Here is a 13325-nt window from a genome sequence, read left to right as displayed (position 1 = left end):
GAAGAAGGTGTTTAGCTTGTCCGGGAGCAAGACGTCGGTGTGCACGACGTGGCTGGTTTTCCCTTTATAATCCATGATTGTCTGGAGTCCCAGCCACATACGTATCGTGTCTGAGCCGTTGAATTGCGACTCCACTTTGTTTCTGTACTGACGTTCTGCCTGTTTGATTGCCTTACGAAGGGCATTACTGGACAGTTTGTATTCAATCATATTCCCAGTCACCTTGCCACCTCTCCTGTCTCTTCCTGTTCTACCCCAGGAAGCAGCTGGACGATTGATGGTCAGAACACAGAGATTCACCACAACGTGTCTCCACTCCACTATCCATCCATTGACCCCCCCAGGGTGGTTGCACTTGTTGTTGGGGGTTAACTGCCTTGCTCAAGGGCAGAACGGCAGATTACACCTTGCCGGCTCAGGGATTCGAAACAAAGATCTTTCGGATACTGGCCCAATGCTCTTAACCACTAGGCTAGCGGTGGATATCCAGCATCCATTTTGTATGATATGTTACGAATTACAATTTGTATGATCTGTTACGAATTGCACTTTGTACAATATGTTACGAATTTGCAAAACGTATGATATGTTACAAATAATGCTAGCTAGGCTAGAGGTTAGGGGTTAAGGTTAGGAGTTAGGTTAAAGGGTTAGGTTAGGGTTAGGGGAAGCTAACATGCTAAGTAGTTGCAAAGTTGCTAATTAGCTAAAATGCAACAGTTGTCCATGATGAGATTTGAACACGCAACCTTTGGGTTCCTAGACGTTCACCCATCCAGGCTGACCAACCACCCTACTTTCGTTTTTGCTATAAGTAACCTTCTGTCTAACCATACCAAATGTACCATATCATACTAATTTGAGTGTCCCGGATTTACATTTACTATGTTACGTCTAGTCTAGAAGACCAGGCTGGGAGGTCCAATGGGAATCATATCTGCAAAAAGAGATACCAAAGGATTGTCATAGCATTAACAGAGTTAGATTTTTAAAACACATTCTGATGAGGATGTGTTTGCTTGTCTGTTTGCAGCACCATTATGTATTTTCCTCAGCAGTGACCTTGTTGTTGTGTTCTCTCTCCTCCTGTATTTCTGACATTCAGGTATGTTCTTTTCCCTCTGTTTCTCACCCTCATTTCTTTTACATCTTGCTGTGCTATCACTCCTGTGTGTCCTGAGCTCTGCTCCTTGACTGAGCATCAGGGGGAGGTGAGGGGGGGGAGGGGAGTAACAGGGAAGTCAGAGCAGGATTACTGAGGTGAAGCTGTATCCAGGTCAGCATTTCTTTGCTGCTAGTCTGGGGTGCTGTCCAGCTTTCATCATCTTGGCGACGCCAAAGATGTGTGTGCGTGTGATAGTGTGTGTTTGTCTGTGAGAGTGTGTCAGGAGGTATCAGATTACTGCAGTAAAACCTCGCCCTCAATCCTGGAAGCCTACCTTCTCTTGTCTATGGTGCGATCGCTCCATCTACATCAAGGCTCTGGCACCCTGCCTAACCCTCCTCATCAAACAGGACTGAGAAGCAGTCCTCTCTCTCTCTCTGGTGACCAAAGGCTGTAGCCCCTGGAGGATTTCAATTCCCAGAGGGCCATGCTGCAGCACAATGTGGAACCAGCGATCCAAATGACCCTCTCTCACCTCACTGAGCCCACAGAGGAGTCTGTGTGCATGAGTCAACCAACCAAATACATAAAATACAATGTAAAGAAAATGCTTCGAGATCTTGTTAAAAGTAAAGAAGATTCAGTACTTCATGTGTAAGTGTGTGACTCAGTAAATGTGTGAATGGGTCTGGAAGTATGGAGTCAGAGTGTATGGATATATTGACAGGTTGAATGAGTCATCCCCTTGTTATTCTCTCCCTGTCTGTGTCAAAGACTAGCAAGTATGAGAGAATACCCTCCGACAGGCCGATCCATGTCCTTCTGCATGTAGATGGATGACTCAACGATTCCTATTTGTCATGGTGCTCAGCAGGGAGGGAAAGGGGTTCCAAAGCACACACGTCACTCAAGGACTGCTCTGTCTGTGTGTGTGTTGCTCCTGTTTCACCTGATTTCATCATCCCTTTCTCTACGCCTCCAATTAAGCCCCACACAGATTCTCTCGTTACACACCGACACACGTTTAGTCAGACACACACACACACACACACGACTAGGCTAGACTAAACCTCCCTTCTGCTCAAGGTTGTTCCGTAGTTATCCTTCCCTCACAACATATTTATATCAAACCATAAACACAACAGCTGCCGACTAACAGACGGCTTTACAATTAACACACACGTCAACGGCAATTACACTGTTAGAGAATTTCATAATGAGGACAGGTTTGCCATCGTGCTTTTCATTGAAAGAAGGTAAACAAGCTACTGCATCTTGAGAAAGACACACACTCAACATGCAGGAGTCTGCCAAGCACACAGGGTTTTCCTGCACCTCAGTGGAAAGGGAAACAAACAAGAGAAAAACTGAAAATAACAATGATGATATGAAAAGGAGAAAATGAAAAGCGAGGGAGAGCAGAGGAGAGCGAAGGGGGGAATGCTCTGTGCCTGGAACAGGGCTTAGTGGATTAGCTCCGTCATGCGGCTACGGGGTTGTGTTGGCTGGATGAGGCCTGACTGCCAGGCTGAACACACACACACACGCATGCATGCATGCACACACGTACACACACGTAGAAACACACACACAAACAGACTCACACACGTACACACAGATAGTCTGGACAGCACAGGGGTGTGTGAGTACACTCTCTTATTACTGTCTACCGCTAGGTAGAAGACACACTGACTCACATGATACATACGTACATATGTAAGACTATTGTCACACAATGTAGAGGTCTGTGGTGACCTTGCCTACATTAACGACACGGTCATATAGTGTTGTTGTAGGCCATAGAAAATGCCAGAATTCTCCATAAGGATGCGTGAGGTGAGCCATCTACAACCAAACAATGGAATCGCTCTGTACAACCTTGCACTGCTGGCTCAACCTGTAACACACACACACATACATTTGCATGCATGAACATGTGCACTCACTCAATAATTTCTTCTGAGCGCAGTGGCACAAAATTGAACTATTCATTATTGTCAACCTTGAGAATTCTATAGCATTTAGAATGTGTATAGATTAGAGCGCTGATGAGGATTTATTAAGCATTAACACCAGTAGATGGCACCATTGTCCCTTTCATTTTCAATTTGCTTTCCCATTCTTCAGCAGACAGTCACCTGACCTGGACAACACTGACTGGGCTCTCCTCTCCTCAGGAGCCTGTTTGAATACTTTAGAAATGCATCCTTCCTTCCTACCTTACTTGAAGTCATCATGAATCTGAGTTGATTGGATTGGTGGAAGCAATACGGCAGCAGTTTGCTTTATCCTATCCAGTCACTTCTAGATCTGTGCTTAACTCAAGAGAACAAGGAAGGATGAATCTCTGAAGTATTGGACCAGGGCCATGGTCTACCTGTGAGAAGCTGTCCCACAGGTGTTGTTAAGATTGTTGATACAGGCTTTGACTGTGCTGTACCACTGTCTCTAACTCAGGGCATCAGAGCTGTGTCTGTCTATGATCAACAGATGATACTCGTAGTTCAAACATATTTCTCTGTTCCCTTCTACTTTCACAAAAGCTGGTTTGCCTGCCATCAACACTACCACACTACCATTGATCAGCAAAGTGGCTCATTGGGAATGAACCAAACCAGGCCGTAACACGATTGGTGCAGGGCAGTCTTAACCAACCAATCAGTCAGTCAGTCAGCCCACGGAGGTTTGGTTGCGCCCAACACTTGTGGCTTCCATTGATCTGGTGATCCAGTCAATACTGTGACCTTCAAAACGGCTAATGAATATAAAAGTAAAAACAACAATGTGTAGGTGTTAAAGATGTCACTGACGTTCTCTAGAGGGAAGTGATCAATAGTTGAGGAAATGACTGGCGACTGGGTTCTGTACATTTGCCATTTCTGTCATTTTGATGTTTGTGATGTGTTTTCTTGCAATGGGCAATATGTTTCACTGTATAGGAGTTACAAGTAAGCAACCTGAGGTTTGAGTCCTCCAGATAGCTGACACATTGTTTTAATGACAGACAGAAAGAACAGACAACATTGCAACACTATCAGAATCAGACTGGAATAACAAATACATGTGAATAGTATTTAATGAAGCACTATTTGCAATAATAAATAATATTTTCTAAACACTGAAGCAAAAACACTTTAGGTGAATATTGCTCTCTATAAATATTGCTCCATATCATAATGACTGACTCAGATTGGCTGACAGTCAAGGAGGAGTAAGGGACAGTGATGGCGTACCCAATGGGATCACTTCTTCTTGCCGGCACTCTTGGCCTGCTTGCTGGGTTGCTGGGCGGCGTTCTTCTCTAGCTCCACCTGCCTGGCGGCGTCCAGAGCCACCTCCTCCTTCTCCTGACGACGAAGCTCTGCCTCCAGTAGCCGGTTTCGGAACACCTCCCGGGCCGCCAGCACATTCTGACGCTGTGCTCCCAACGCCACCTGGATAGAGAGAGGGGGAAGGGGACAAAGAAGGTGGAAGAGACAGAAGGACAGAGAGAAAGAGAGACGGTCAACTGATATCCTAGCCTCGTGAGCCTCCTGATCTCGCAAGCTTACATGAATGGCGACCCATTCATGTAAGCTCGCGAGATCAAGCAGCTCGCAAGACTACTGATATCACGTCCTGTCCCTTTTCCTCTCAAAGTCATAACAGTATGAATCATCGTTTTCTACAGTTTGTGTAGTTATTCTGTTTTCTGTGTTGTGTGTGTGTGTGTATGCGTGCGCAAGTACGTGTGCGTTATATGTACAACCCTATTAACCCTGTGCTGACCTGCAGGCCGTCGTACATCTCCAGCTGGCGTCTCTTGAGCTCTTTCCTGTTAGCCTGCTCCTGCCTGCGGTGTTCCAGCACAGTGTCTCTCACCAACCTGAAGCCCTGGATTTGCTCTAAGCGCTCCCTCCGCTGGGCCTCCTCCATCACCTGGTCCTTCAGAACAGGAACCTTCCGCTGCCTCCTACACAGCAGAGCACAGCACACAGAGCAACATGCTTAGTTAGGTAGAATATCTGGGGCCATATGTATCAAGTGTCTCAGAGTAGGAGTGCTCAGTTTCGCCTATTAGATCACACTTAAAAAGATGACATGGACAGGGGGGACCTGATCCTAGATCAGCACTCCTATTCTGAGATGCTTCGTACATACAGCCTCATAATGGTCTATATAAAACAGAAGACATTGAAACAGAGAACATTTCCTTATCATAAGCTTTTATCTGAAGTAAGACTATGACACAATTTGAATAGAAAAAAGTAGAGGGAGCAAGAAGCCCAATGAGACAAATAGAAACGGGAACGCAAGGATAAGGCGAGGGAGTTCAAGAATGATCAAAATGATAATCCGCTGGAGTACACATTCCCCTCCCCTCCATAGGTGAACTCATGAACTGCATATCATTGGCCTTTCCTTATCTCCTATCCCAGATCCTACACCACCTTCCAACACACACACACACACACACACACACAGGCACCCTCTGTCCCTCCCTCTCTCTGAGATGCCCATCTATCCTCATATGGAAGGATAGATTACGCACTTGGCTGGTGTATGATGAGATGTCAGAAATAGACTGTAGGATAGTGCTGCAGAGTCGAGGTAACCGGTCAGGGCCAGGTATGACTGAGTGTAATATGTCCCCTGAGGCCTGGGGAGGAGGGGTGAGGTACTTAAAGGTAGATTAGAAAAGGCTAAATATGGCTGTCTATTTCCCATACACTGACCTTGATTAAAGAGGGGGGGCGGGGGGGGCTAATGGACTTAGGATAGTTAATGAACATCGCCCTCTCTTCCCTCTGAGTATGTCTGAGTATGTCTGTGTGTCTGGAAGAGTGTGTGTCTAGAAGTGTGTGGGTGTCTGCAATTGTGTGTTTGCAGGTGTGTGTGAATCAGGGTGGGTGTCATCAGCCATTAACCAGAGGAGCAGACGGCGGCACACACACGCACACACATTGGGACAAAGGGGGTGGGCTGGGGAGGGGTGAAGAGAGGGGCATGTCTCACAGGAGTGGCGGGCTCATTGGAACCCCAAAATAGCTCCCTAATTAATAAACCCAAATATCATCCCATTTATCATGTTGTGGTCAAAAGTTTTGAGAATGACACAAGTATTGGTCTTCACAAAGTTAGCTGCTTCAGTGTTTTTAGATATTTTTGTCAGATGTTACTATGGTATACTGAAGTATAATTACAAGCATCCCATAAGTGTCAAAGGCTTTTATTGACAATTACATTAAGTTTATGCAAAGAGTCTTTTTCAAGACCTCTGCAATCCGCCCTGGCATGCTGTCAATTAACTTCTGGGCCACATTCTGACTGATGGCAGCCCATTCTTGCATAATCAATGCTTGGAGTTTGTCAGAATTTGTGAGGTTTTGTTTGTCCACCCGCCTCTTGAGGATTGACCACAAGTTCTCAATGGGATTAAGGTCTGGGGAGTTTCATGGCCATGGACCCAACATTTCGATGTTTTGTTCCCCGAGCCACTTGGTATCACTTTTGCCTTATGGCAAGGTGCTCCATCATGCTGGAAAAGGCATTATTCGTCACCAAACTGTTATTGGATGGTTGGGAGAAGTTGCTCTCGGAGGATGTGTTGGTACCATTCTTTATTCATGGCTGTGTTCTTAGGCAAAATTGTTAGTGAGCCCACTCCCTTGGCTGAGAAGCAACCCCACATGAATGGTCTCAGGATTCTTTACTGTTGGCATAACACAGGACTGATGGTAGCGCTCACCTTGTCTTCTCCGGACAAGGTGTTTTCCGGATGCCCCAAACAATCGGAAAGGGATTCATCAGAGAAAATGACTTTACCCCAGTCCTCAGCAGTCCAATCCCTGTACCTTTTGCAGAATATCAGTCTGTCCCTGATGTTTTTCCTGGAGAGAAGTGGCTTCCTCGCTGCCCTTCTTGACACCAAGCCATCCTCCAAAAGTATTCGCCTCACTGTGCATGCAGATGCACTCACACCTGCCTGCTGCCATTCCTGAGCAAGCTCTACACTGGTGGTGCCCCGATGAATCAACTTTAGGAGACGGTCCTGGCGCTTGCTGGACTTTCTTGGGCGCCCTGTGAAAACTTCTTCACAACAATTGAACCTCTCTCCTTGAAGTTCATGATGATCCGATAAATGGTTGATTTAGGTGCAATCTTACTAGCAGCATTATCCTTGCCTGTGAAGCCCTTTTTGTGCAAAGCAATGATGACGGCACGTGTTTCCTTGCAGGTAACCATGGTTAACAGGAAGAACAATGATTTCAAGCACCACCCTCCTTTTAAAGCTTTCAGTCTGTTATTTTAACTCAATCAGCATGACAGAGTGATCTCCAGTCTTGTGTCTCTCTCCACACTCTCTGTGTTAACGAGAGAATCACTGACATGATGTCAGCTGGTCCTTTTGTGGCAGGGCTGAAATGCTGTGGAAATGTTTTTTGGGGATTAACTTCATTTTCATGGTTTTGCAAATAATTGCATTTCATCTGATCACTCTTCATAACATTCTGGAGTATATGCAAATTGCCATCATAAAAACTGAGGCAGCAGACTTTGTGAAAATTAATATTTGTGTCATTCTCAAAACTTTTGACCACGACTGTATATATTTGTGTGTGTACTTAAAAAGGTCTGTCACACTAACGACCAGATTAGCCCTCCTCCCATCCCTGTTGGTCGCCCACGAAAACCAAAGCTAATTGTTTTTAATTAAGCCTGGGGCGCTAAGCCCACTGATATTTAGCAAGGCAGCTTCTAGAGCAGACAGACATACACACACAAAGGGCAGCTTCAGGGCAGACAGACAGACAGACACTCAAGAGAAGCAACCGTATTCACTATGGTCCATTCTCTGTGTGTGAACTGAAGAGATATTTGTGTCATTCTCAAAACTTTTGACCACGACTGTAGAACCAGCAGAGAGAGGAGAGGAGAGTGGGAGAGAGAAGAGGATAGAGGAGAGGAGATGAGAGAGGGTGAGAGAGGAGAGGAGAGAGGAGAGAGGAAAAAGGAGAGATGAGAGTGGGAGAGAGATGAGAGGAGAGAGGGGAGTGGGAGGGAGAGGAGATGAGAGGAGAGGAGACATTGGGGTGAACTCTAGAGGGAGCTCTGCTCGTACTTACTGCATTCACAACGTTGCCTGAAATCACTCACCCATCTCTACCAATGTGAACGTTCAACATCAGCATCAGCGGAAAAGCTGTAGTCCTACCCTTGTGTAGCTTCTGTAGCTGAGCGGTTGGGTGTACAGTCATGCCCTAGTGTAGCTACTTCCTTCAGTGTGTGTGTGTGTGTTTGTTTATATAACGGGTGGTAATCCTGAATGCTGATTGGTTAAAACCGCATTCCAGCAGGTGTCTATTCCACAAATTAGCACCGGCTATGACGTTAAAATGTCTATTTACTCTGTTCCATATGACTGCGCAATCCACTGTCTCATCAGCCCAGCCAGGCAATTTATATAAACTTGAAATAAAAATGCAAACTATAAAATGCATCTAGACATTATCTCACATTTCTTTTAGACTAACATTTCGTTTTTCAACAGCGGAGATTTGTATAAACCTTGCTGTCTGTCTCTCCGACATTTGCAACATTGTTTCAATATTAACATTTGATCATGCCAGGTGAAATCTCGCCTCATTACTTCATTGTTATGGATGTATCCAAATAAATGTCACTAGAAAACAGCTTAAACAAATGCAAATGCAGCTACTTTACTGTTATTCTGGCTGCACTGTTAGCCGTAGTTGACTAGCTAGCAAGGGATAAGAAAGTTTCCAGCCAGCATGGCACCATAGATACAGAACAAAAAGACTGAACGACTGGGTTGCGTCTCTGGCAACCGAACCAATAGAATGAACGACCAGCCGGCTTGGATAGCAACCCTAGATTTGTGTCGGGACTATATCTCGTGGAAGGATGAAATTAATAAATTAATAAAAATAATGCTTTTAATGAAAATATGTAAAGCATTATTTGAATATGTTGATAACCAGTTGTATAAAAGTGATAATGCCCTCAAAGCCTGTGTTTGGAGGATATACAGTGCATTCGGAAAGTATTCAGAGCCGTTGACTTTTTCAACATGTTGTTCCGTTACAGCCTTATTTTAAAATTGATTAAATTGTTTTTTACCCTCATCAATCTACACACAATACCCAATAATCACAAAGCAAAAACTGTTTTTATGACATTTTTGCAAATGTATTACAAATAACAACTGAAATATCACGTTTACATAAGTATTCAGACCAGTACTCAGTACTTTGTCGAAGTACCTTTGGCAGTGATTACAGACTCAAGTCTTCTTGGGTATGACGCTACAAGCTTGGCACACCTGTATTTGGGGAGTTCAGGCCAAAGAGTTCAATCTTGGTTTCATCAGACCAGAGAATCTTGTTTCTCATGGTCTGAGAGTCCTTTAGGTGCCTTTTGGCAAACTCCAAGCTGCCTGTCATGTGCCTTTTACTGAGGATTGGCTTCCGTCTGGTCACTCTACCATAAATGCCTGATTGGTGGAGTACTGCAGAGATGGTTGTCCTTCTGGAAGTTTCTCCCATCTCGACAGAAGAACTCTATCAGAGTGACCATCGGGTTGGTATTGGTATTTTATTAGGATCCCCATTAGCTGTTGCAAAAGCAGCAGCTACTCTCCCTGGGGTCCACACAAAACATGATACATAATACATAACATTAATAGACAAGAACAGATCAAGGACAGAACTACATACATGTAGGGACACGTAGCCTACATATCAATACATACACACGAACTATTTAGGTCAAAAAGGGGAGAGGCATTGTGCCGTGAGGTGTTGCTTTATCAGTTTTTTAAAACCAGGTTTGCTGTTTATTTGAGCAATATGAGATGGAACGGAGTTCCATGCAATAATGGCTCTATATAATACTGTAAGCTTTACTGAATTTGTTCTGGATTTGGGGACTGTGAAAAGACCCCTGGTGGCATGTCTGGTGGGGTAAGTGTGTGTGTCAGAGCTGTGTGTAAATTGACTATGCAAAAAATTTGGGATTTTCAACACATTCATGTTTCTTATAAAAAGAAGAAGTGATGCAGTCAGTCTCTCCTCAACTCTTAGCCAAGAGAGACTGGCATGCGTAGCATTTATATCAGCCCTCTGATTACAATGAAGAGCAAGACGTGCCGCTCTGTTTTGGGCCAGCTGCAGCTTAACTAGGTCTTTCCTTGCAGCACTGGACCATTGTGGTCCTCTGTAGCTCAGCTGGTAGAGCACGGCGCTTGTAACGCCAAGGTAGTGGGTTCCAATCCCGGGACCACCCATACAAAAAAAATAAAAAAAAATAAAAAAAATGTATGCACGCATGACTGTAAGTCGCTTTGGATAAAAGCGTCTGCTAAATGGCATATTATATTATTACAACTGGACAATAATCCAGATTAGACAAAACTAGAGCCTGCAGAACTTGCTTTTTGGAGTGTGGTGTCCAAAAAGCAGAGCATCTCTTTATTACGGACAGACCTTTCCCCATCTTTACAACCATTGAATCTATATGTTTTGACCATGATAGTTTACAATCTAAGGTAACGCCAAGTAATTTAGTCTCCTCAACTTGTTCAACAGCCACACCATTCATTACCAGATTCATCTGAGGTCTAGAAATTGAATGATTTGTACCAAATACAATGCTCTTAGTTTTAGAGATGTTCAGCACCAGTTTATTAGTGGCCACCCATTCCAAAACAGACTGCAACTCTTTGTAAAGGGTTTCGGTGACTTCATTAGCTGTGGTTGCTGATGCGTATATGGTTGAATCATCAGCATACATGGACACACATGCTTTGTTTAATGCCAGTGGCAGGTCATTAGTAAAAATAGAAAAGAGCAGAGGGCCTAGAGAGCTGTCCTGTGGTACACCACACTTTACATTTTTGACATTAGAGAAGCTTCCATTAAATAAAACTCTGAGTTCTATTAGATAGATATCTTTGAATCCACGATATGGCAGAGGTTGAAAAGCCATAACACATACGTTTTTTCAACAACAGGTTATGATCAATAATATCAAAGGCTGCACTGAAATCTAACAGTATAGCTCCCACAATCTTCTTATTATCAATTTATTTCAACCAATCATCAGTCATTTGTGTCAGTGCAGTACATGTTGAGTGCCCTTCCCTATAAGCATGTTGAAAGACTCTTGTTAATTTGTTTACAGAGAAATAGCAATGTATTTGGTCAACACACAACAGTTTGCTAAGAGCTGGCAGCAAGCTTATAGGTCTACTGTTAGAACCAGTAAAGGCCGCTTTACCATTCTTGGGTAACAGTTCTTGGTCACCTCCCTGACCAAGGCCCTTCTCCCCAGATTGCTCAGTTTGGCCGGGCGGTCAGCTCTAGGAAGAGTCTTGGTGGTTCCAAACTTCTTCCATTTTAGATTGATGGAGGCCACTGTGTTCTTAGGGACCTTCAATGCTGGCAACATTTTTGGGTACCCTTCCCCAGATCTGTGCCTCGACACAATCCTGTCTCTACGGACAATTCCTTCCACCTCATGGCTTGGTTTTTGCTCTGACATGCATTGTCAACTGTGGGACCTTATATAGACAGGTGTGTGCCTTTAAAAATAAGTCCAATCAATTGAATTGACCACAGTTGGACTCCAATCAAGTTGCAGAAATATCTCAAGGATGATCAATGGAAACAGGATGCACCTGAGCTCAATTTCGAGTCTCATAGCAAAGGGTCTGAATACTAACGTAAATAAGGTATTTTCAAAAATGTCTAAAAACCTGTTTTCGCTTTGTCATTAAGGTGTATTGTGTCTAGATTGATGAGGATTTTATTTTACTTAATAAGGCTGTAACAAAACAAAATGTGGAAAAACCAATGGGGTCTGAATACTTTCCGAATGCATTGTACTGGCAAGGGTGTTGTTAGGCACGAGACGAAGTCGAGGGCCGGCAAACCGTGCCAATATATCCTCCAAACATTGGCATCTTGTCATGCTGCTGTTTACAGCTCTAATGGATGCTGGGGTCGCGACCCCAGAGAGGACCAGAAAGAAAAGCTAGCGAGGCTAAACCTGCTGATGTATGGAGACCGGGAGGGCTGCTGAGTAGGCACGCACGCAAGCACACACACACACTCTGAAGGAAGGAGACAGTAGACGTTCTATCCACTATTACCTTCAGCAGAGGAAAATTAAACAGTGTCTTCAACAAAAACACTGAGTAATAGTGTACAGGTCTCAGCTAGAGATTGGAATTCTCCTCCTCTCGCCTTCTACCCCTGTGACTCCAGGTCGGTGAAATGTGTTTCTCTATACACAACACAGAGTCCACAGACCAGCTGTATTAAAACTCCACAGATTATAACCCACTACCTTTGTCGAGGAAGGATAACATGTGAGGGTGCATTATCCATTCCTCGCACGCACGCACAACAGAGAGCCATGGTGCAGATGAAAACAGCTTGTCCAGTGACAGCAGGAAATGAGCCAGACCAGGCTGTGTATCACCTCCCGACCCTGCAAAGAGGGACCTGTACGATGGGCTAGTCTGGGCTGGTGAGGGGAAACATCTCATTACTGTGGGTTACTTAGAGAGGAAACTAGGGGACTGGAGGGGACTGGAGAGGAGAGGGCAGGACAGCTGGTTAAAGGGCTTCAGTGGATTGTACTCTATGGGCCAGGGAGACCACTCTTCCTCTTACCAAACTGGAAAAACGTATCACCAAAAGCCGTAATGTAGAGGAGTGAAAGAGAGAGAAAGAGAAAGAGAGTGAGGGGGAGGGAGGAATGAAGGAGAGTGCATTGTACTGAGAGAGTGAGATACCTGATGAAGGGGGTGTAGTCCATGGGTAAGTAGGGCTGGGAGGGATCTGGTTGGCTGAGGAGAGCCAGCTCCTGATTGGACGGACTAATATGAGCATCAGGAGACTGGGAGTGGATAGCTGCAGGAGAACCAGAAATGGACAAATCACTAAACCTATTGTTCATAACAGGTGAACATTCCTTTCATCAACTGTTCTACAAAATACTGTATAAAATGAAATACTCAGGTCACGTGTGCGTAGGTGAGTTTGCAGAGTGTGGTACCTGGATCTCCACTCTCTGTCCTATCAGTGGGTGTGTCTGCATTGGCCCCACATAGGAGTTTGTTAATGAACTGTAGTCTGGACTGGAGGGCCTGAAACACATTACAACATCCTCAATACTGTTACACATCTATTACTATTGATTAATACTCAATCAC

General features: G+C 44.5%; 1 protein-coding gene across 1 annotated transcript in view; it reads right to left on the bottom strand.

Moving 5' to 3' along the window:
* Nucleotides 1-4094: 4094 nt before the first annotated feature.
* adgb (androglobin) overlaps nucleotides 4095-13325 on the bottom strand; it is a 94391-nt gene continuing 85160 nt past the window's right edge. The window contains exons 33-36 of the mRNA XM_041865892.1: nucleotides 13169-13259; nucleotides 12906-13023; nucleotides 4874-5057; nucleotides 4095-4539 (exon numbers count right to left, since the gene is read on the bottom strand). Of these exons, the coding sequence (XP_041721826.1) occupies nucleotides 4348-4539; nucleotides 4874-5057; nucleotides 12906-13023; nucleotides 13169-13259 (585 nt within the window). The 3' untranslated portion in view covers nucleotides 4095-4347. The remainder of the gene's footprint in view (nucleotides 4540-4873; nucleotides 5058-12905; nucleotides 13024-13168; nucleotides 13260-13325) is intronic.

The sequence above is a fragment of the Coregonus clupeaformis genome, chromosome 36, assembly GCF_020615455.1.
Source record: "Coregonus clupeaformis isolate EN_2021a chromosome 36, ASM2061545v1, whole genome shotgun sequence".
In the NCBI taxonomy this organism is placed as follows: Eukaryota; Metazoa; Chordata; class Actinopteri; order Salmoniformes; family Salmonidae; genus Coregonus; species Coregonus clupeaformis.
This window is presented reverse-complemented; position numbering and strand designations above follow the sequence as displayed.